This window comes from Castor canadensis, chromosome 5 (genome assembly GCF_047511655.1).
Source record: "Castor canadensis chromosome 5, mCasCan1.hap1v2, whole genome shotgun sequence".
Lineage (NCBI taxonomy): Eukaryota > Metazoa > Chordata > Mammalia > Rodentia > Castoridae > Castor > Castor canadensis.
The window spans coordinates 94,215,490-94,240,686 of record NC_133390.1 but is presented as its reverse complement, the minus strand read 5'-3'; the positions used below and the strand labels follow the sequence as shown (position 1 = coordinate 94,240,686).

General features: G+C 35.0%; 1 protein-coding gene across 1 annotated transcript in view; it reads left to right on the top strand.

Moving 5' to 3' along the window:
* The first annotated feature begins 20,105 nt into the window (after positions 1–20,105).
* Positions 20,106–25,197, top strand: part of Naaladl2 (N-acetylated alpha-linked acidic dipeptidase like 2) — an 807,008-nt gene continuing 801,916 nt past the window's right edge. The window contains exon 1 of the mRNA XM_074073742.1: positions 20,106–21,178. Within this exon, the coding sequence (XP_073929843.1) occupies positions 21,049–21,178 (130 nt within the window). The 5' untranslated portion in view covers positions 20,106–21,048. The remainder of the gene's footprint in view (positions 21,179–25,197) is intronic.

The following is a 25,197-nucleotide window of genomic DNA, read 5'->3' as shown; positions in this document are numbered from 1 at the left end:
TTTTCTTTGCTTAACATCCTAGATATCACATTTTCATTGGCTTTTCCTTTTCTTTTTTCTAATCAAAATACTGAAATATCATAGAGCTCACTCCTTGCAATTCTTTTCTTCTTCCTTTACACTCATTCCTTCTATGGTTTCATTCAATCCCATGAATTTAAACACCATATAAGGTTCAACAACATCTGAATTTATATTTCCAAATCTAAATCTTTTTGCTGAACTCCAATCAAATATATAAGTCTGCCTATTTGACATCACCACATGCAAGTCTAAAAATATCTCAGATAAACCTTCATAAACAAAATTTCTAAACCCTTACCCACCACTACATAAAAACAAAGGTATTCTTTATGTGGACTTTCTCACTTTAGAATATTCTGTTCTTTCTGCTTCTCAGGTTAAAAAAAACCACATCCAGCCCATAAACAAATCCTATTGTATTTCCTTTCCAAGTATATTCAGCATCTGACTCCATGCTATCAGTTCTACCTTTATCACCCATAATGAGCCTTCTTTGGCTATTGAAAAGATAACCTAATTTCTCTCCTGCTTTTATCCTTTACCATCCTACACTCTTTTCTCTACACAGCCATTAGGATTTCCAATCATGTCGTTCCTCTGCTAGTACTCCAGTATGGCCTTCTATATGTCTATCCTTTCCCCACATTGTGCTTTCGCCATATAATCTCTTTAATATATGGGATATGTGTACTCAGTATTAAAACAGATACAAGTTATGCTTGTCCTTCTGTTAATTCAAATGCAACTCAATTAGTTTGTGCTCAAGTTGAAATAAGTAATATTATGGTAAGTGTTCATGATGTCGCACACACCCCCATTTCAGAAATTTGCACTTATTGTCCTCTATAATTGGAGTTATTTATCCCCCTCATCTCCATGGCCAAAGTCCTTCCCTTTATTTCTGGTCTCCCTTCAAATGACATTTCATTAGAGAGGCCTCCCCTGCACACCCTTTCTCCATTATTCCCTCTCCCATTTACTGTGCTTTATTTATCTCCATAATACACACTTTTGTTATTAGCAATAAGATATGGTGATGATTTAAAAAAGTCATCATAGAGACAGACTGACTAGGATCAAGTATTTTTCTCTCATAACTTTATGACTTTGGGCAAGTTTCTAAAACTTGCCATGCATAAATTTCTAATCTGTAAAATGGGGTCAACAATACTAGAGTTCTCACCTCACAGTTTCTTGTGAGTTAGCACAAAACACTAAGAACATAAACCATAAGTAAACATCCAGTAAGTATAAATCATAGCAATATGAATCTTTCTTACTTTCTCATATTTCTGTGTTTAATGTCTAACTTTACTAATTAGGCTCTTTGAGTGTTTTGTTTATTGCTGTCTTTTCAGTACCCAGAAACACTCCAGGCATATTGTAAATGCTTGAGATATTTTTTGAACAGTTGAATGAATAATAGAATGGATATAATAAAAAGGGCATAGTTAAGAATATATAACTTGCCTCATGATCAATCCTTCCCCACAAATTCTGCACACAAATTCTGGGTGACCTATTTGTATGTCAAAGGCTGTTACTAAACAAAAGAGAAAGCAGAAGTAGGTTTGAGTAGGTAAAGATATTCAACAATTTACTAGCTCAGTAATTTTGAAAGCATATAAATTCTTTTAACTTATTTATTTCATAATGTTCAAATACATTAGTTTAAGTAAAGGTTAAAAATCTTAATTAGAATCAACATACCACTAAATTAGCTTTCAACATTTTGCTTGTATAACTATTAACTTACTTATCTGTTTCTTACTTTTCTGTGTCTTCAGGCTGATTTTTTCTTTATATATTTATCCCTTTCTAAGTATAAAAGTAAGTCTAGTCACTTTAGATAGTAAGAATGTTTTTAAAGAAATACAAAATACTATTGACTTTCAATCTGTGCTTTTGTTTGTTTTCTTTGTTTTAAAAATTTGGGGTCTCACAGGATATACTGCTTTAAAAATATTTTTTTATTTCATTGTCAATATTTTCCTAATGCTCCTGGTGGCCAGTATCATATTTTCAGTCTGGTCTCTTTTAGCTTTTCCTTTACTTTCTACTCCACAACAACAGCAACATAAATGCTCTCTTGCAATTTCTGTTTTCTCAGGGCCTGAAGCTCCTTAAAACAGTACTTTGCACTCTTCTAATCTAGTCTTACTACTCACACTATGGTTTTGGAATGGCTAAAAGAGTCAGCCAGGAAAGAAATAAGCTCTTTACAGATTCAGAGGATTTGTTACTTAAATAAAGAGCCAAAGCAAGATGAACAGCGATGTCAACTCCTACTACTTGTCATCCCGGCAACACTGGCACAATCAGTACTGCGTGATGTGATTTAGTAACATGAGTGTTGGGGCATCCTTTTGCTGAAATGCAGCTTGCATGCTTTAATTAAGCTATTTTGCTGTCAGCAGTTGTATCTTAAGTGGAGAAGGTGGTAGAGACAGAGCGCTTCATATCTCAGGGGAACCCAAGAGATGAGAAATTGTCTCATGACAATATCCCTGGAAGATAAGGAAATAGGTTTCTTTCTATATTTTTATTTTTAATTTATTAGCATATAGTAGTTGTACAAGGGGATACATTGTGATATTTACATTTGTGTTTACCATATATCTTAGTTGGCTTTACCCCCTCCATTGTCTTCCCTCTTCCCCACTTCTTAGAACTATTTCAACAGGTTTCATTCTTCTATTTTCATGTATGGATACAAAACACATCCATCATATTCACCCTCATTCCCCCTTTCCTTGTGCCCACTCTCTCCCACACTATCCATCCCTAGAAAAGACCTATTTTACCCTCCTGCCTTCATTTTTTAAGTGTTAAGAGTTTTGGCTTGGTACTCTGGACTATATATATATTGGACTTCAGTCAAATTACACCCCCGCTATTTACTTATTCCCTATCATCATGGTCCCCTAGTATTCAATAGCTTACAGTACAGTACATCATATTATATTCATATATTGATGGGTTGTTTCAATATTTATCATTCTCTAACATTTTCTTTACCTCTCCTACTTCCTGTATTTCCTCAGACTCAATACAATTTTGTTCTCTCTCTCTCTCTCTCACACACACACACACAATATATATATATATATATATATATTTATATGTATGTATATACATATTTAACTTACAGGTCTAACTTCTGCATATGAAGGAAAACATGCCACCTTTGACTTTTGGAACCTGACTTACTTTGCTTACATGAAGTTCACCAGTTCTATCCATTTACCTGCAAGCAACATAATTTCGTTCTTCTTTATGACTGAATAAAGCTCCACTATGTACATATACCACATTTTCTTTGTCCATTAATCAGCTGTGGGACATCTGGGCTGCTTCCAAGGCTTGGCTATGGTAAATAGCATTGCAATAAACATGGGTGTGCAAGTAACTTTATCATATCCTAGAACACATTCCTTCAAATATGTGCCTAGGAGTGGTATCACTGGATCATATGGTAGGTCTATTTTTCATTTTTTGAAGGACCTCCATATTGCTTTCCATAGCGGTTACACTAATTTACATTCCCATCAACAGTGTCAAAGTTCTCCTTTTTCCTCACATCCTCACCAGCATTTGTCATTGTATGTGCTATTGATAGCCTTTTTGACTGGGGTGAGGTAGAATCTCAATGTCATTTTGATTTGCATTTCCTTTATGGCCAAAAGGATGTTGAGCATTTCTTCAAATGTCTACTTGCCAGTTGTACTTCTTCTTTTGAGATTTTTCTATTCAGTTCATTTGCCCATTTATTCAGTTGTTGATTCTTTGGGAGTTAGATTTTTGAGTTCCCTGTATATTCTGGATATTAATCTCTTGTTAGATGTATAGCTAGCAAGGATTTTCCTCCCATTCTGCAGGCTGTCTCTTCAGTCTGGTGACTAGTGACTATTTCCTTTGCTGTTCAGAAGCATTTTTGTTTCATGTAGTCCCATTTGTCAATATGTTCTCTTAATTGCTTAACTACTGGAGTTCCATTCATAAAGTTATCAGCTATGCTTATGTGGTCCAGTGTGTTCCCTATTTTTTCCTGGATTAGTTTCACTATTTCAGATCTTCTTTCTCTATTTGAATCCCTTGAATTTCTTTCTCCTGTCTTATTACTCTGGCTAGGAATTCCAGCACAATGCCAAATAAGAGTGGAGACAGTGGACACTTTTGCTTCATTCCTGATTTTAGAGGCAATGGTTTCAGTTTTTGCTAGGTAGCTTTTTAGAATCTGTTTACAAGCCTCCCATGTTCCTAAGTTTTGGGAGAATTCATGGTGTGTTCTATTAAGATGTGGATCAGCTAGGGTTAAGCTTTGCCTACAAGGCCTATGCAAAGACATACAAGTTTACCAGAGTTCTGTGGCTAGTGATTTTTTATAAAGAGGGTCCATCTGTATCCCATATTTCCCCACTAACAGCAAGCTCTATTGGAACCTGTAGTTGGCCTCTGTCAAAATGGCTTTATGCTTGCTTCTATATCTTGTGTAAACCTCTCTCCTAGGGCTGTCATTCTGAGGTGGATTGTATGTTCATATGCATGCCCTAGTCCTAAGAGATGGCTGAGTTGTATGTAGTGTTCATGTGAGTCTTCAAAGAGCTTGAATAAGAAGGCTGGGATTTTCCCTGCAAGGCCCCCTGGAGCTACCAATAGTAATCAATCATAATCACATTTTATTAAGAAATGAAACTTTTGTTGTCTGGGAGGAAAAACCTAAGGAAAGCAAAAAGCATAAAAAAACAAAGTAAAGATGTTCTTCGCCTGCCCCACTAACCCTAGTCCTCTGATGACACTGGAGATTCTCATAAGGGATGTGGAGAAAACTGGCCATTAATTTTACTATCATGACAGTCCAAAACTTTGAACCTAGATTTTTATTTAAAACCAATAAATATGATAAAATCTTTAAATAAAAGCATGGCATGGAGTACTAAATATTTTTTTAAAGAATAGTGAAAAGAATGCTAAATGAAATGTGTGTTTATTTTCTTATAAAAATATTGGAAAACATTTAGAGAGTAAAAAAATTAATAGTGCTGTTAACCAGGAAGTATTTTAGTAATCAGCTCTGTATCAAGTAAATCAATAATTGACATCTTAGATACAACTCTCTTAAAACATCAGCTTATTGTTTGAACTGCAATATTAAGATCAATAATGACCTATCTGGTCATACTCAACTTCTGGCTGTACACATTCACCATATATCCTCAATTCGCCATGTATCCTCAATTTTGAGCATCCAAGAAGACACCATGAAAGTTCAATTAGCCACCTAGTTGTTTTCTTATGACTGCTGTAATTATTTCATCATATAAATGTTTACCAAAAAGGATTTTTTAAATTTTCTGGTAACTTTACTTTTGGAAGTACTGGGGTTTGAATTCAGGGCCTCATGCTTGCTCTTCCACTGAGTCATTCCTCCAGCCTTTTGAGAACTCTTGATAAGTGAATTTTTTGTTTGTTTGTGGTACTGGAGATTGAATTCAGTCTTGGACTTGACAGGCAAGTACTTTGCCACTTGAGTCACATCTTTTTTGCTTCTAGTTTGCTTTTCAGTAGAGTCTTATGCTAACTTTGCTGAGGCTGACCTCCATCTTTGATGCTCCTACCTCTGCCTCATGAGTAGCAGGGATCATAAACATATGCCACTGTATTGGGCTTGTTTGTTGAGATAGGGGTCTTGTTAACTTTTGCCCAGGCTGGCCTCACACCATGATCCTACTGATCTCTGTATCCCTATTAGTTTGTATTACAGACATCTGCCACTATGTCCAGCAGATAAGTAATTCTTAACTATGAGAACTATCTGAAGCACTTGTCAACTTTTTAAAATAAATAGATCATTGGTTCCAAACTTTGTGACCTACTGGTTTATAATACTGGCTTTAGAGACAGAGAATTCCTTCCTTTCCTCTCTCCTTCCCTCCCTCCCTCCTTCCTTCTTCCTTCCCTTCTTTTCTTCAAGTTTTTATATATGGTGACTTAATAAGTTTGCCATGCAAACTTATGCACTTTTGAAAGTAAAAGAGGGTGCTTTTAGTGTTCTTTTGGGACAAAAGCTATAAATTGGGACTGTCCAAATCAGAACATATTGTCATTCCATCTATGGGTAATTTAAGTATTCCTACCCAATGAAATCAAACAAATAAATAAACTTTCTACTAGATGAATTAATCACATGATGAAATCACCTGTAGTTGTGGGCAAGGAATAGCCCTTTTTGGGGCAAAGAAATATTCCACTTATTTATTTATTTATTTATTTTGGTGCCATTGGGGTTTAAACTTTTGGTTTTTAAGTTTTGAATATTTTCTTCCCTTCACACAGATATCTTAGAGTACATTTTTAATAAAATTTCCAAAAATTACATAGAATCATTAAATTTTTAAGTTTCTATGTAGTATATTTTTCATGGAGTTTTTTTTTCATAGTTAAATGTCATGAATTGTGAAAAAAGATTATATTCTGTCCTACTTTATATTCCATGTGCTGAAATATCTTGACCTTTCACCATTATTTTGCTAGATTTAAACTTACTAGAGAGGAAAAGTAGTAGAAAATAGTACATGGTGTTCTAAATACAGAAAATTCTATGAAGTATTTTCTTAATACCAAAAATTTAGTAGAGCAGGCCTATTTTATTTTCGCTGCCACCTCCATTTTTAAAAACTTGACTTTGATATAGTTCTTTTTGTTCTTTCATTCATTGGTTCCTCCATTCCTTCCTTTAGATTTAAATCTGACCATACAAATTTATTCAAGATTATACTAATAGTCTATATTGACAATACCCACTTTTAAATTTTGCTTTATAAAACTGTGAAAATATTACACTTATTTAAAAAGGCAGTCTTGCAAATGTGTACATGCACACTCACAGAGTCATGCACAGTCAGCTTCACCCTAGGCCTCTCTTATGAACTCAAGGTCTATGTCACTCTGCCTGCTTAACATCTGCATCTGGATGTTTTAAAGATTCTTGAACAAACATATTCAGGCACGACTTGTAATCATTCCTCTCAAACTGCTTTTCTTTCCGTATCCTATTAAATGAAACAAAGCAAAGCAAAACAAAACAAAACAAAAAACAAATTTGTCACCCTTGTCCACTCAAATATTCAACTTCAGAAATCCATTAATTATCAAAATCACTTCCTTACTGTTTCTCTGACTAGTCCATAACTTACATGAAAACAAGATCTGGATTTTTCCTTCCTTATATTTTTAACACTTTACTCTCGGATGTGACACAAATTGAGAATTCAATATTTATGTAAAAACTGTACCAAAACAGCCAGGTGCCAGTGGCTCATGCCTGTAATCTTAGCTGTTTAAGAAATTGAGATCAGGAAGACTGTGGTTCCAAGCCAGCCCTGGCAAACAGTTTGTGAGACTCCAAAATAACCAGAACAAAATGGACTGGAGCTGTAACTTAAGGGATAGAACACCTGTTTAGCAAGTCAAAGCCCTGAGTTCAACCCCCAGTCTCTCTCTCTCTCTCTCTCATGCATGCACACACACACACACACACACACACACACACGCACACGCGCAGCACCCAAAACAAAGAAAAAGAAATATTTTTGAAAAACAGGACTAGATGTGGACTTTCACCTTTTCCAAAATACTTCTAGCCTTGTGGTAGAATTCACAGATGCCATGCCTTTGCAGCATGTAGTGTAAGGCCAAATGCTCCGGATTGGTAGTCAGGAGAGTTGCTTTGATCTTTTACTGACTCTGTCCCATCAATGTACCACGTCCCCACTGAGTATCATTTTACACTTCTGGAACACTACTAATCTCTTTTTCTATCTACCGTAGTATATTACTTCAAGAATCAATTGAGATAATAAATATGAAAGTGTTTTGTAAACTATGAGGTCATATATAAAAAATAAAGTCATTTACCTACAAAATCCTCTATCATATTTTTATAGGCACATCCATAACATAATATCTAGTTTCTGTGAAGGTTGTTCATCCCTCTGTTTTTTCAAGACATATGATATTAATTCTGCACTAAGATGTGTGGAATCTCATATTTATAAAAATGTTCTTTCTTGCCACACACCAAGTAACTGTAGACACAGTGCCTGCATGTCACTGCATACCTACAATACATTCTTATGTATTCTCTTTTTTCTGCCTTAATTTTTCTGTCAGTTTGAGAAGATGTTTTTTATTCATGCCATGGCCTTATTTTCTGCAACTCCCTCTTGGAATACATTATTATTGATATTTTGCATATCGTGGATATAGCACTTTTCACCCTGAAACTCACTTTTCATGCTGATGGTATGTTTTCTAGGTCTCGTGTCTGGAATACATTATTATCAAAAACATTTTTAGAGTATACTTTTCTTCATTTGGATCTTCTTATCTTAAAATTTCTTAAAAATATGTGTAGCATAATTAATACGTTTTGGCAGCTCTTAGGTGTTTATATATAGGAAAATGTATATTTTATATACTGAGTTATTAAGTTCAAACTTGCTGTTCTTAAAAATATGTTTGTGAAGTGACCTGAGGTTTTGGTCAAAGAAGCTTTTCTTCTCTAAATACCCTCCTCATAGTAATTGAATCACAAAACTTTGAGGTCTTTGAGCTTTTGTTACATTTATTGGATGTCAGGATCGGGGCCAGAGTTATACCTGTTTGCTTAGTGGGTCTTAGTACTATCTTTTGCTCATGGATGACACGGAGGCCACCATCCTAAGAAAATGAAAAAGATTAGTATCCTTAGAACTGTGGTTTCCACCCCAAACCATGAAACACTACCTACCCAACCCTCTACCCAAGGGAAATGGAAGGCAAGAAAAACAAAAGATCTTGTAGTAACTGCAAGAGCTTACTAGAGGTGGAAAAGCCAGCCATGGGGTCCAGACTTGTTAGGGCTTCTCTGCCCTCTTCTGTGTCAGTATTATCACCTGGCAAGACTGCTGGACTCAGTGGCCTCCAGAGAACCCTAGTGATGAATGTGAGGAGCCAGGGCCTTTCTTCCCCTGTCAGGATCTGCAAGGTCCTTTCCACAGGCACCCTTAAATCTTTCCTGGGTCCCAACAAGGTGGGGAGGAGTGGGTTCTTCGTACTTAGGATTTGATCTTATAGCTGGCCTTTGGCAATGCTGCTGCCCAGCTCTATCTCCTGCCAGGGACTGACCCTCTAGCTTGAGTTCCTTGATAGGTGGGCTCTGCTGGAAGGTTCTGCATTTGCTGAGGTTCTTCATCATGGGAGTGAGGAAGGGCATTACCACAATCCCACAAGTGTATTGAGGGTATTGGCCTAACCATGGGGAATTCCTTCCTTACTCCAAGGGAAATAGCTCTCAATTTTTTATTTTTAATTTTTGTTTGAAATAAGTCCTTTGTTAGCCAAAAATGTATGTAAATAGAAAATGAGACCTGTTGAAACTCTTGTAGGGATGGGGGAGGGGAATAAAGGAGAATGATGGAATTCTATGATACATTATAAGAACTTTTACAAATGTCATAATGTACCCCCAGCACAACAATAAAAAAAGAAAGCAAAAAAAAAATACTCAACACAAAAGGGGGTTGGAGCAGTGGCTCGAGTACTAGAGTGCCCACCTAACAAGGGTGTGACCCTGAGTTGAAACCCCAGGTCACCAAAAAAAAAAAAAAAAAAAATTTGGTGTACTCTCATTTGCTCCTTTTTGCTTTATTTTTACTTTTTATTTTTTGCCCATGCTTTGGTGACATATCTAAAACTCATTGCAGGACCAATGTTATGGAGCTCTTTGCCTATATTCTAGGAATTATATGGTTTTAGATTTTACATGTAATTTTTAATCCATTTTGTGGTAGCTTTTGTGTATGGTGTAAGATAAGGTTCTAATTTCTTTCTATTGCATGTGAACATATTTGCCCAACATTATTTAATGAAGAAACTGTCTTTTGCATAGGCTTGGTACCATTGTCAAATTAGTTGACCATACATGTGTGGGCTTTTTTCTGGGTTTTCTGTTCTGTTCCATTGATCTATGTGTCTATTTTTATGCCAGCACCATACTGTTTTAACTATTATAGCTTTGTAATAAAATTTCAAATCAGGAATTGCTATGCCTCCAGATTTACTCTTGCTCACGATTGCTTGATAGATTCACAGTATTTTGGATCCCATACAGACTTTAGGATGCTTTTCTGTCTTTGTGAAAAAAAATTCCATTGGAATTTTGAAAAGGATTACACTGTACCCATAGATTGCTTTGGGTACTGTGAACATTTCAACAATGTGGACTCTTTCTATTCATGAACACAGACTATCTTCCCATTCATCTATGTCTTAAAAATGTTATTCTTTTTAATGTCATTACGAATGGATTTGTTGTCTTAACTTTTTTGGATCATTTGCTGTTAGTGTTTAGAAATACAACTGATTTTGTATACCAATATTGAAAGGGACACACTGTATTTTTAAAGTTGCTCCAATTAGGGAAATTTTCTACCAATTTTATGATCACTATTTGAGCTGGAATCATGTATTAGAGATGAGAAGAATGAATGGAATTCTTTTTCTCATGTCTGGTCTGGGACCATCCTGCTGTTTTGATATTGGTATAGCCTCTGCTGTCACATCATATATGATGAACTATTTAGATCACAAATGAGGTTTTGTAGCTATTTATCTCATCTATTGAAGGGAGACACTGCAACTGTTATCTTCCTGGTGAGTCATTAATCATGAAAGTTTAGAACTACCACGTAAAACTCAATTAAAAACATTCATGGACATCCATATAATTTTAATAAGCCTAAAAAACGAACTACATGTGGTTGTCACAGGTAACTTTTACAACATAAAACCTGACATCCTTCAGCATTATAAAAGGATGCAATGCTAGTTTCAGTGGCTGACTATATTCCTAGAGACAAGTAGGTTGCTGATGGTTTTAAATGAACTTTTCCAGTGTTTAGCTTTAGATATTTTTGGTTTCTTGGAATTCCCTAGGGTAAAACTAGAAGCTTCCAATTTTCTGTCATCTGGATACTTTTTGTAGATGCAATTGATAGATTGCGCTCAACTACTATTAAACAGAATTTATAATATGTAAATTTTTACAGTAGTAATTTATATAATTATTCTTTTCTACAGGACCATTCAGGTTGATTGAACTCATAGGTAATACATGTAACAAGAGAATCTAGAGTCTAATGGATTATTTTTAATTTATTACTAGTATCTTTTACTTCATTTTACACAATTGACACTGCTTGTTATCGCCCAAATTGTTCTCATCATCATGTTTCATTTTTATTTTTAGTCTCTCCTTGAGAAATTCTAGTCGCATAGATTCAAAAAGTAAAGTTTCTGGTTTTCAATATTTCAATATTTTTATTTTTCCTTTGCAAAAGGAGATTTTAGATGTTTACATAGATTTTTCTGTTTATATTTTATTTCCCACTCTAACCCTGGAAAATTTTGCTGATAAGAACTTGCATAGAAACAGGCATGGTGGTGCACATCTATAATCCCAGTACTTAGTAGGCTAAAGCTGGAGGATTGCTAGTTTGAGGCCAGCATGGACTGTATAGTGAGACTGTGTCATAGAAGAAGACAAAAATACCTGTAATAGTTGATGGATTCTTACTTCTTTGTAGAAAATCTGTTTCTCCATAAAGTTGTATAGTTTCCTCTTTTTGCTTGAACTTCTGGACTTTCATGGCCATATAACTAAGCACGAATCACACCTTCATGCTACACACTCTATACATTTGAAAACATGAATGCTTCTTTAAATAAAATTACTGTCCATTAGTTCTGTTTTCTCTTTCCCTCTATGATTGTTCTTATCTCACGATATTTGTATCATGTCTCTGAGACCCCTCCACCCCCCTGCTGGTCTTTTTATTTGCCTTAAATAGTCTTTCTTTCTGTTATAATTTTCTCTGTTATATAGAGAAAGCTCCCTGGTTATTTATCTTCTATTTAAACCTGATTTAGTAGTTACATATTTACTAGTGATGATTTTATTATTGTGGAAAACTGTGAAGGATTTGAGAGTAACATGCAAGCCTGCCATGGTTTCATGTTACCGACAAGAGACACGAGACTCCTACATTAGAGAAAAAGGATTTGTTTCACACAATATGGCAGGGAATGTGACAATCAATATATTTCTATCAGATCTGTTGCTCCTAAGTTTCATAGGACAGCACGTATGAGCCTACATATTTGCTGAAGCATTATGAGCAAGAAATGCTCAAGTTTAAAGAACTAAGATTTTATAAAATGGGCATGACTCCAGAAGTAAATGCCATCTCTGCCTCCAAAGGCTGTAAGCAAACTAACCCTTTTCTATGGTGGGAAATGATGTCATCATTTCCATGGCTTCCTACCACTCAAATATCCATGATAAGAGAGCCAGAACAAAGGGGAGAGGGTGCAAGCATACCTTACTTCACAAGATGTTCAGAAACATGAAAAATTTTAGAAGAATTTGCCAATCATTACTAGGTATAGCCTTTAACTTTTTTCAGTTTTGAGGGAAAAAAAATGCACATCCTTTAGTTTTCAGGATTCAATGGTTATTTTCTGCTTGATTCCTTTTTACAAATCTGCTTTTGGTGGGGAATCAGGAAGTACAGTATTTTCCATAGCATGATTACCTTGAGGTGATGTTGAAGAGCTATCTTCTAATGTTTATGTTATTGATTCTTAAACTGTTTTGTTCGTATCCTATCTTAGGAATGGCTAAAGTGCAGATTCTTTTTTTAAAAAAAATTTAATGTTGTGCTGGGTAAGGGGTACACTATGGCATTTACAAAGGTTCTTGTAATAAATCAAATGTATCATACTTGAATTCATCTCCTCCACCATTCTCCTTTATCCCTCATTCCTTCCATTCAAGAAATAGTTTCAACATATATCTCTTTTCCATTTACATTCATGTATACACAGTGTTTGCACCATATTCACCCTCTTACACACTTTCCTCACCTACTGCCCCCCACCAAGTGATATCAACCCCCCTTTAAATGCAAATTATGAATTAGTGGACTTAGGATGGGACTTGAGATTCTAAATTCCCCAATGGATCTTTGTGATGCTACATTGATGGTCTGTGGGTAATATGACTATAAGGGGTATATTAGTTTCCTTGGGGACCAGTTGTGTTTGTTTATCTTAGTTTTGCCTTTTAGATTTTTAATTTGCTTTACAAATCTAGTGCTGCCCATGTTTACATCCAGAGATCTCAGTTGAAGAATTTGAAGAGTGTGGTTTATCTAACTACTAGGTCTTCATCAAAGCTGTTTCCCTGTGACAAATGAGTTTGAATTCCATTTCAGAAAAGTGACTCAGAGAATCATGATGATTAGGACCTCCAAAAATCTCTTTCTTGGTAAACTTGCAATAACTATGATATTGAACATATCCAAAGGTTTACAACAATGCAAGGAGTACTTACTCAAGAAAAACAGCTGAATTTCAGTTGCAACAACCAACTTTGTGGTATTTTAACTTACACTATTTTTATTCCTGCCTTTCCAGTTCTGTGGTACCCTTAAAAGCCATCATTCCCACAAATACAGTGAGAGCCAGTAGCTGAGAGCCTTTCTTAGTCTGTTTAGGTTGCTGTTACACAATACCACAAACTGATTGGTACCTAACCACAACAATTCATTTCCCACAGTTATAGAGTGTGGAAAGTTCAAGATCAAGGCACTGGTGGCTATGGTGTTTTTTGAGTGCCTGCTTTCTGAATCATAGATGGCCGTCTTCTCATTGTGTTCTCACATTGCAGGAGGGTTGAAGGATCATCTGTTCAGGTTTTCCTTTTAGTACAATTCAGAAGGGCTCCACCCTCATAAACTATTCACTTCCCATAGGTTCTATCTCTTAGCATCATCACATTGGGGGTTAGAATTTCAGCAGAAGCATTTCAGGGCAGCACAAACATTCATTCTATAGCACAATCACTGGATAGGAAACAATTGTTTTCAAGTGTTTCCAAAGTCACATTTTCATAGAATTGCAATTATTTATCCTTTCTGAATAATGAACTTTGTGAAAACAATAAAATACATCTTGTCCCATTGCATTGAGGCAATGGTTATTATTTTGTCAGAGACTTTTGTAAGTAACATTTTTATTATTTCTTCTCTGGTTAACAGGACTGGGATGATTTCATCCTTCAAATATTTATTGACTGTGTCCTTAAATGAAAGATATTCATGTTAGGAAATTTCCTGATCTTTAGAAATAATTTTCTAATAATACTATGCATTTCCAAATTTAATTTTGTGATATAGCATTTCTTGTTTACAGTGCTGGGAATAAAACTCAGGGTCTTGCATAAGCTAAGCAAACACTCTACCACTGAGCAACACCCCCCAGACTTCATTGTGAGATATATACAACTGCAACTTTCCCCTAAGAAAGCTAAAAATGAAACAAGTATAAAGTAAACTTTGTAAATTTACCCACTCATTTTCAATTTTCTATGGGTTGAGTCAGAAGGTTTTAGATGAAATCTTCTCAGACTCTTCAGCATAATTTTCCCTTTAATATTTTGATAAAGTGATATAGACCAAAGAATGAAATTAACTGACACAATTTTATATATAAAGTATGGGTGAAAATCTCTGGCATTTTACAAATAGCCTATCCCAATTCCTGTATCTGATATTCACCTTTCATATATATGTTCACAACTGGCAAATGCCTAGTTTTAAATAACACATTTGTGTGTGACCTTTTAAGAAAATTGCCAATGTCTTTGTTTAGAGTACAGAGGGCATGGATATCACAGAGCATTTCCCACTAAATGGAGTATATTACTCCAATACCACAGCCATGTTGTCAGGAAGTGGCACTTCATTAAGATAATGTGACCTTTAGAATATTCTTCCAACCTTTTACTATGTCTTTGGTAGTGGGATTTGTACTTTAATTTCTGTAGCTTTTTGATAAGTTGGAAATAAAAAGTAATTGAAGGCTACATTCTTTATTTCACTTCAGCTATACATTGTGTTGAATTTTTTTCTCTTAAAATGGCATTAAATGTCAGGTAAAAGATTTTTGTTCAAACTAGGAATTGTCTGCCAGGAAAATGTCTCTTAGAATTAAAATCAAATTGGCAAGTTTATGCCTATTGTGGAAAGGAAGAAAGGGAGAAAATAGGTATGTGGAAGAAAGCAAAAATTATTCTTTTTCTGTAGCATTTGCAAAAAGGTTGAAAACAACACCCAAAGCCCCTTTTTTATTTTGTGGTGACAATATTTACTTCAGTGTGCTTGCTGTGGTAACTTAAAATTATTTCTTCATTCAGAGCCATCATTGAAAATAGAGATTTAACTTCTTCTAAAACCATTTTTATGCTGGAGTCAAAGTAGACAATTTAGTGGAAAGAGAAAAGGAAATGATTGTTCTGGTTAGGTCAGAAGTAGTATTTCTCAGGAAACATTTATGTGTCATGTGGTTTATTTATAGAATTAAATTTTATGATCAGAATTGAGTTCACTTGAGTGTCTTGAAATATACTTATAGGCAAGTATTTTTTTCTATTTTAATATGTAGACATACTTAGGAGTCAGAGCATTATTTTCTTAATCACAGCTTTGACAATTGTTATCCTGATGTCTTTTCATAATATACTTGAAGCAGGGTATTCCTATTAAAGTCTGGGAGGGGCTGTATTATGTGAAATGGCAGAACTGTATGGTGCTCAGGAAGATAAATAGGAAAATATTGAATTTTCTACTAGATATGGAGCTTATGACAGTTTAATTTTTTTAAGCAAAAAAGGCCCAGTTTAAGTGAGGGATGTATTCAGTTGTGAGTAATAGTAAACCTATTTATAATGGTTGAAATAAAAATACAAGTTGTCTTTTCTGATATAACTGGAATTCAGGAAGTTGGGAATTCAGGTAGTGCATCTAGCCAGTATGTCATCAGAGACTCTAGTCTATCTCTTTTGTTTGTGGTCATGGTGATGTTATCAGATAGCTGCTGTACTCCTGTGGGTCATGTCTGTATACCAACTAGGAAGAACAGAAGGAGCATAATCTTCCTCCTGATGAGGTTTTGCTTTTTTATCGAAAACGATGACTAATCGCTAGCTGAGGTCTCTCTATGCTTTATTAGCCAGAATTATGTCATATAACCTTAGTTGCAAAAGAGTCTAAAATCAAATATTTAGCTTTTTGGACTCTGTAAGAGAGGAAGACAAAGGCAAAAGTTGGGGAGCTGATCAAGATAATCTATAATATGGACCACAATAAAATACTATATATGTAAAATACTATATATATTATTCTTAACATATGGAAGTTGTAAAAATAGCACTAAGTCAGTTGAAAGGAGTTAATATTGCCACATCTAGTTGAGAGTGCTGATTTTACTTCTGAGTAAATATGTCAGGAAAATGTAAGTTGTGTTGAGAATATGTCATGTAAGGAAAAGCTGAAGGAACTAGGTCTATTTTTACTTGAAGAACTTAAACTGTAGTAGAGGTATAAAAACTAAACAAATATTAGAATGGGAAATATATTTAGTATAGGTAAATAAAGCTAGTGTGACTGAGGAAGACAGTTATTAGGTCAATATAAAGGTAATTCCTAACAATCAGGGCTATAAACTTCTTTTTGTTCCATTATAAATAACAGAACAGGCTGAGGTGTGGCTTCAGAGGTAGAGTGCTTTTCTAGCATATGCCAGTTCCTGGGTATGATCTCTAGCTCTGTCAAAATAAAATAAAATGAAAAGAATTGGCATAATAATTTATTTTGTCCTGCAGATTGAAGATGGTTAGAGTTACTCCTAACCTTAAGATTTGAAGATTCTTTCCATAATTAGAGCCAAATGTGGATAATTCTTCAATACTGTCATAATTTTCTATTGCTGCATGACAAATTAGCACAAACTAGTGACTTAAAACAAAACACATTTTAAAATCCTAGTTAATGTGCCTCCAAGTCCAGGCATAGGTTAGTGGAGTGCTGTGTCTGCAATCAAGATCAGTCAAGATGCATTTCTCTTGGAGCTCATAGTAGTTGTCGGCAGAATTCAATTCCTTGTGATTATAGAACAGGTTCTCCACTCATAAAGGTTACCTGAAGTGACTCATGGTTTTCTCGCAGGCAATCAATATCATAGCAGCTTGCAATAGGAGAGTCTCTCACTCAACTCAGTTAAGACAGAGGATTATATAGAACTGCCTAAGCATTGGAGTGACATCCTTCATGGAGAAGGCATTACACAAAGGTATGGACAATAGAAGGTAAAAATCAATGGAGTCTCTTTAGTGTATGTTTACCACAAATGGCCCTTAGAATTGACTTTTCAAGTACCGTGAAGGTGAAATTTGACTGCAGCTTTCAGATACCCTATTTGACTCCACAGCTTAATTAAGGAATAACTGAACATTTAAGGAGGAAGCTTAACAAAAGCAAAAGAGGCATTTTTGTTTCTAATTGTAGATAATGTAGGTTACTTTGACATTCACTACTTTGAAATGGGGAGGACATGACCTGAAGGTCATGAGTGATTGTTTGTCATCAAGATATTACTCATTTAAAAGTAACCCAATTAGGTAAGAGCTCTCATACTGTAAATTCCATCCATTAAGGGAGAAATAGGCAGAAAATAATAAATACTAGCAAAGAACATGGTCAGATTTTAATTATCTTGTCATTTTTTTCAGTTATTAGCAACCTGATGAAAATGGTTGAAATAACCATTTTAAAGCCAAAGCAATTCTATATGTAGTCTTATAGCATGAAGTGAACAGAATATGCTACTACTTTTCTACCCACAGGTTTGTCACCATGTCCAAATATCTTCTTCATGGACCTCATGAAGAAGAGCAAGTTCCAGTGATGTAGGAGTCTTTCTGTATTTTTCTTGACTTCCTTCACTACTCTTACTCTATTGACAATTTATAACCTCTGCACCATCTGGGGAACAGGCTGTTGGCTGCCAAGTAGACTCATTAACATTCCCCTCCAGGAACTCTTGCTGTTTAATTAGGCTGTTGGCTGGATTCAGGCAGTGAAAGCCTTAGGTGGCTGTGTAACAAATCCGTGACTCCATGCATTCAGATGTCAAGGTCACTAAGATTCCTGCTTACACTCAATAGAAGGAAAAGAATCCAGTTCATTGGCTGCTTAAATCCAAGTTATCAATGACTTCACCTTAAAGGGGACTTTCCATATTTAATTGCGACACTAAGTTATCCCCCACTGAATTCACAGCTGTCACTTCTGGGTTGTTTGACAATTTCCTAACCCTTAGGCCATTGGGTCTGACATTCAGGAAAGTTTTCATGTTAAAACTAGTTAATAGTGTTTGTAGAGTACTATCCAAATCCAACACTGAAATTACTATATGTGTCATAATTAAATGCATCTAGTCAATTAAATTCTCTGAGGACAGATTTCTGAAAGTGTTAGCACTCTAGACACACTTGATATAAGTAGAACAATGGTCTCCTTTTGAATGCCAAATTAATAGTGAAATTCTATTGTATGAAAAATACTTCTCGAGTAAATGGTTTGATTAATATTAAGTAAATATTTTCTAACCATCACTAGTTTGAAGTAAAGGGAAAATGTTTATTATGCAAAATGTGTCAACTTAGTATTTTCTCAATCAAGAGACAGAATCATTGCAAGTATCAACCAATTCTAGAACATTTTGGCTAAATTAGGTATTCATCTAGTCACTGATTCATCCATTCAATTATTTTATTTATCAAATATTTATTGATCATTCACCCATGCTAGGCACTATAAATACAATGGTCACACAAACTATACAAATTAGGCAGTTGTTCATCAAATAATCATGAAAACAAAATACATTCTCAACAAGGATAAATAAACATACCTACTTCCATGAGCTCTCATAATTGAGAGGGTTGACCTAACCTAATGAACCAGGAAGCATTCTGAGGGGACAATGTTTGAACTGAGAGAGGAATGATAAAGTGGAGGGCACCTAAGTACATTTAGGGGAAGGAGACAGAGAGTCGTCTAAGAAGAGGAAAAGTTCTGTGCATGTTTCAGGGGCAGCAAGGAACTTCTGCGAGAAGGCTTGTACTGCTGGTTTTCAGAGAGGAGGGAATATTACATAGTGTGACCACTGAATATAACTAGATTGCAAAACTCTTTTATGTATTACAGGTAGAATATCACCTTCCAGGAGTATTCTTAACATTAAGCCATGTAATATTATCTTCAGGCTGTCTAAACCTGATCTTGGCTTAGGCTAAAAGAAAAAGCAGTAAATAGCTTAGCAGGGCTGGTTTTGCTTTCTTTTCCTACAAGTCTGCATTAAGAAGAAATATGATGAATCGTCATGTCCTTTTAGTGAACGAGGAGAGACGTCTCAGGGGCATTACTTTAAAAATGAGTCTTTTCTGATGGTGCATGAAAATGCTTGGCCCAATAAATAATTATTAGTACTAATATTTAAATAAAATAGCAATGTTTTATGTGGAGATGAAGCTTTTCAAAGCTTTTTAAGAACATGTTTCTGTATATACTTATTTCTTTTCTTTCTTTAAATATCTTTCATTAAACTACATGCCCCCACCCTGCCCCAACACACACACACACAATTCTGTGGAGGAGGCACACTATTCTGCTTTTGTGAAATAATTTTTTTCTTGGATATTACAGATGTTAATAGTAGATTTGAGATTTTTTAACTTATTTTTAGCTTGTTTGAAAAATAAAACGTACCCACCTGTATTTCTCAAACACTCATAGACTCTTTTATTTTTTTCAATTGAAAGAAGAGAAACCATACTTGGGATTCAATTTGTTAAATTCCCTTCTGAATGTTTCAGTTATAAAAATATTGGTAGGAAGAAAACTTTGTAAATATTAACAGAATTTCATCCAAATTTTCTCTAATTGCTATGAATTTTTTAAGAAAGATTAGAGAGCATATCTGTCAGATTCCCCTAAATGCTGGACATATGAATATTGTTTTAAGGATTTTCAATTAATATTTTTACTCTACATAGTTCTTGAAATTAGTTTTAATTATATTAATAGTATTCTGTGCTTAATAGTTAATATTGTTAATATTTGTATAGTTGATAATAACTGAAAAAAACTTATACAAATATAACTCAAAAAGATTTTTAAAGGCCAGGCTCTGTTATTAATAGATATATTATTTTAACCATTAGATTAACTGCAAGGTATATGTGATAAAGTCAAATCTGAGAGACAGAGTAGGACACAAGCTGGCTGTTATTTTATAAAGAAATTGTTTACAAAGGCATAATATTTCTGAAATTTTCAGAATAGTTGTAGAGTTGTCATTCATTTTTTTCTTCAGTTTTCAATTTCAGAATATGAGGCATTTAGGAAAGAGTAGAATAGGGCAATAACACTCATTAAAATGCCAGAAAATATTACCAAGGGGAAAAGCCTAAATGAATTGGAATTGTTTCATGTGCAGCTGAAAAAGCTAATTTTCTTTTCATAAGTCAATAATCATTTCAAGCAGTAGGGTAAGTGTTTTATGAGCAGGGGTGTTATCAGTTGTTTTTATTATTTATTGAAAATAAAGTATGAGAAAATAAATGTAAAGTGGAATTTTTTTAATGGAAATCATCCATTACAGATGTCCAGTGCTGATATATATGCTATGTGTTTTCCTTTTTAACATCTTTATGCACAAATACTCTTAGGGTCTTTTACTGGGGCTGCAGTGCTGGAGAAGGAAAGAAGCTGTATACACCCCTCCATGTATGGGAAGAGAGAATGTGGAAGAAAAGAAGAATATTAGCAGTGTCCACACTTGAATCAAGAGACATCTGAACTTTAGACCTTTTCCTAGTCTCAGGAGCTTTAAATGATTTCTCTTGAATTCCATCATTTCCCTAAGATATGAAATAAAATCAGTAATTCAGTTTGATTTAGCGAATTGTGCAAAAATATTTTTAAAAATACAAAATAATATCTTGAGTAAATCCATGGCCTGTATTGGTCACTCCTAAGTTGTACTAATAAAAGCATTGCATTAAAAGGAAATATATAGATGCACTTGGGTAAATATAGAAGTCTCCAACTGGATTCAGACAGATGGAATTTAAACACAACTCGTACTCATACATCACAGCAGTACAGGAGCCACAGCACAGGTGTGAAGGAAGCCCAGAATTTTCTTGGTAAGTTTAAGATGAAAAGTGTGAAAATGAATCTTTATTTTCTTCTATTTAACATTGTTAAAAGTTTTAAATATTTTTAGAACATTAGAAAGGGATAATGTTGAGTTACCTTTATATAAACAGAGGACAGACGTTCAGTGTATTACATCTTTCCTAATGTAGCCTTGCTATTTGGGTGACGCAACAGAGAAAGAAACTTCACCTTGAAGGAAAACTTAGGAGCTTGTTTTAGATAAAAATGTGCTTTTACCATCCTGACATGATTATTGATAGTAAAGGAAACTCAAGGTCACTGGCCTTGATGTTTTTCTCATTCTATGGTAATCTTATTTTTGGAGATTGTTGGCTCAGCTACTTCTTAGCTAGATGTGAGAAGATAAATTTGAACTTGGACTTGTGACACCACTTAACTTGTAATAATGATTGTTATCACTGCCTTTCCATCCGGTTTGGAGGGCAGGAAGTTTGGCTATGTGTGTGTATGTGTTGTTGTGTTTTTCAACTGTGAATGACATTTGGAATGCCCAACTATTTCTTCCAAAGCAGTGGTTACTAATTACTACTATCAAAACTATAAAAGCATTTTTATTATTTAGGGCAGGAAAATGCTATTGAACCATTTGTCTCTAGCTATAATGGAGCTAAAATTTTCATACACATAACCTTAACCAATTATTTGACAAAACTATTCAACTGTAGTATATATATATAAATTTAAATCTAGAATATTCATTTTAGTTACTAAAGAACTCATTGACTTGCAAACTTTGTGATAAAAATGTATCTCTACTTTTAAATTTTTGTTCCATATTTTTTTTAACGGGGCTGAGTATGACTTTTGTCCAAGCAGCTTAAGTATACAGTTCTGAGATGTCAAGGTAGAGAGAGTTCAGAGATAAAGGAAATATAACACAAAAGCTAAAATTCTGCTTTTCAAGTAGTTTGTTTCTCAAACTTTTCTGCAAGTAAAATAGTTCTAAAATAAAGTCAGCAACTACGTACAAATTTATCCAAACTAGTGAGTTTCACTTTTAAACACTTTTCAAGTAATGATTGGTCCAATGTTTTCATAATCCTAAATCTTGCTGAGTTTCTCTGTGACATTTCAATATTGCAGCTGTCACTGAATAGTCAGTTTCTTGGCTGGCAAAGCAGCATGAAGGTCAGAAATCTGTAATCCCAGGAACCACCCTCACCCAAGATTCATCCCAGGTGCCTCCACTCTGAAGTTTTCTGAATTGTACATAGACTCTTTAGAGGCAGGAATCAAGAATAAATCAGGTTATGGAGATGTGTCGTGAAGACAGTGTTGTTGTTGGGGTTAGGATACATATTCGCCATGAAAGAAATAGACTAAAAAAGAACCACAACAACAAAAAGAGAATTGTTCCAAACAATGGGTCTGGTTTATACACATACTAAGAAATTAGTGATGATGTTAGTTACATTAATTTATCTAATGACCAAGTTTAGAATATGTTATTTTTAATTGTGTCAGTCAGGAAACAGATGACATACCCAGAAGAGGCAAAGAGTAGACAATTTTAGGGAAACTACTTCAGGCCTATGAAAAGGAGCCTGACCTTCCTATGCTTAGAGTGGGGAGAGGATGAAGCAGTAGTCCAAAAGGAAAGAATTTTGTAGAAGATATTACTGCAGTGGTTGTGGCCTTTAGTCAAGGGGCAAGGCCAACTACTATAATCTGGCAGGAAGGAAGCTGTGGAACAAACACTGTGTCTCCTAACGTTGCTTCCATTGTGCAAATTACGAATTATAGGGGAAGCCATCTTGTTGATGTAACTCGTACAGTTCGCTTCTCTAGGCTCAAGGAACGCTGGAAAAGGGCCAATGTAAAGTCCACATATAAACCCTTCCTGGAGTAGTTGTGTTTATAAAGCTCCAACTAAATTAGCTCAGCTTTAAGTGAAGGAAACTTTTTGTTACCTTAAGAATATGATTTAAAATTATATAGTTTGAGCCAGGCACTGGCAGGTCATACCTGTAACCCTAGCTTCTTGGAAAGCAGAGATTAGGAGGATTGCTTGTTTGAAGCAGCCCAGAAAAATAGTTTGTAAGACCCTATCTGGAAAATACTCAATGCAAGAAAGGGCTGGCAGCGTGGTTCAGGTGGTAAGAGTGCCATCCTAGCAAGTGTGAGGCACTGAGTTCAAACTCCAGAACCAACAAAAAAAAAGGAAAAAATATATATATAGTTTGAAAAGTACTTCAACTAATCACTTGATGACTTAAAAGATTCCTATTCAAGAGTTAAGCATATTAATAATAAACATCAAAGTTAGAAGTAAGAGTAAAATTATAAATTTTCTAACTAATATTTAAGATGGAAGAGACACTATGAAGGTAGCTAGGAGATTTAGAAAGTCAAGTGACTTTGATGTCAGAGCAAAGTTTGAATACTGATTGGGGCACTGCTATTGAGAAGTTTGGTGCTTTACTCAACTGTTGGGCACTGGGTAATTTACTTAACCGAGTGGGTCCTAAGAACCTTCGTGAAGTAGGTGCTGAAAGACATACTGCTTTTATTGTTATCAAAACTCCCTTGCTGAAAACTTATTATAAATCATTGAGAATGCAAATAATATCTATTCTAGTACATAACTGGGCCTTATCATCTTGCTTTAAAATTATTAACCTCTATTAGACTACTTTCAGATGAAAACTGAGTATTTTGTGTAGAATTTGCAAGATGGTTTTCATTGTTAGATATTTATGATCAGATTCAGTGATCTTGTTAAAACATTCCAAAAGGACATAGGAGAAGTTTGGTAATCCAAGTTCATATGAATGATTCCCTACCAGATTCAACCCCATACCCGTGATGAGAATCAAGCCTGTATAATTCAAATCATTTTAGACACATGTTCCTGTTTGAAAGAAGGAACGCAAAAGCAAGTGTCAGAATACAGTTTTTGACATATGGTGGGCTCTTCCACCACAGCTGGCTGCAATCCTTGTCAAAGGTCATGGAGACAAGCAACAGCCAGAAGTAGTTCTGTACTTTAAAAACACACTCAGGAAACTACATTGTTATAAACCACATTCACTGAACTAGAGAAAAAATCTACCTCTTTTATAAATAATGTAATGTGAATTGAAATCTGATTCTGAATTTGGTTATGTAAGTTTCTATGTAACTGTGAGCAACAGAGAAATAGAGAATTGAATCAAGAAAACCAGACACTTTCTACATAGCAGTATAGGGTCATTGTTAAAGCTCCAGTCCCAAGTGAAGGCATATACAACAGGGAGCAGTGCAACTAAATGCTCTTTGAGATTTAACCACAGTCAGCACCTTGAGTGTTTTATTCAGTGCACTCCAGAGAACAAGTGGAGTTCCTGAAATGTAGGCATCCTGCAATCACTGAAAGAGGCTGGCTATTCTGCCTGCTACCTTCTAGGACTGACTGTGGGAGGAAAGGTTGATGATAAGTATACACATTTCAGGGAAAACACAAAGTTATAGTTTTCACAGATGGAAAATGAGAGCCACTAGGAGGAGAGAAGCAGTTTGGTTACATGTCTCTGAGAGTCCCTCTTCAGAGTATTGTCAGTCTCCCTGTACTACCAGATCTCTAGCATGCGGTAATGGGTAGCTATTTCTCCAAGTCATGCATTAGACTGTGTTTTCTATGAGGGAGGAGAATGTCTCTTCAGAGTTCTGTCTAGCACTTTGTACTGTATCTGGGATGAAATATTTGCTCAGTTCATTTGTGGAGTAGCAGGAACAACACAAAGTGTTTGTAACTGGAAGAAAGAGAGCCACTTGTGGCTGATGAAAGAATGCTTTAAACAACAACAACAAAAACAAAACATGATTGGTTTTTGGTGAGGAAGAATTGTTTCTTGATTGGTTTGGACACCCTTCCTAGAAAATGTTAATAAATACTTATTTGGTAAAGAGACTCTTGCACTTAGAGTTTACTCTGACAGGAAAGGAGTGTATACACTCATTTATTCTTAATATGTGCCGTTGACAAAGATCACATCAGACTTACCAG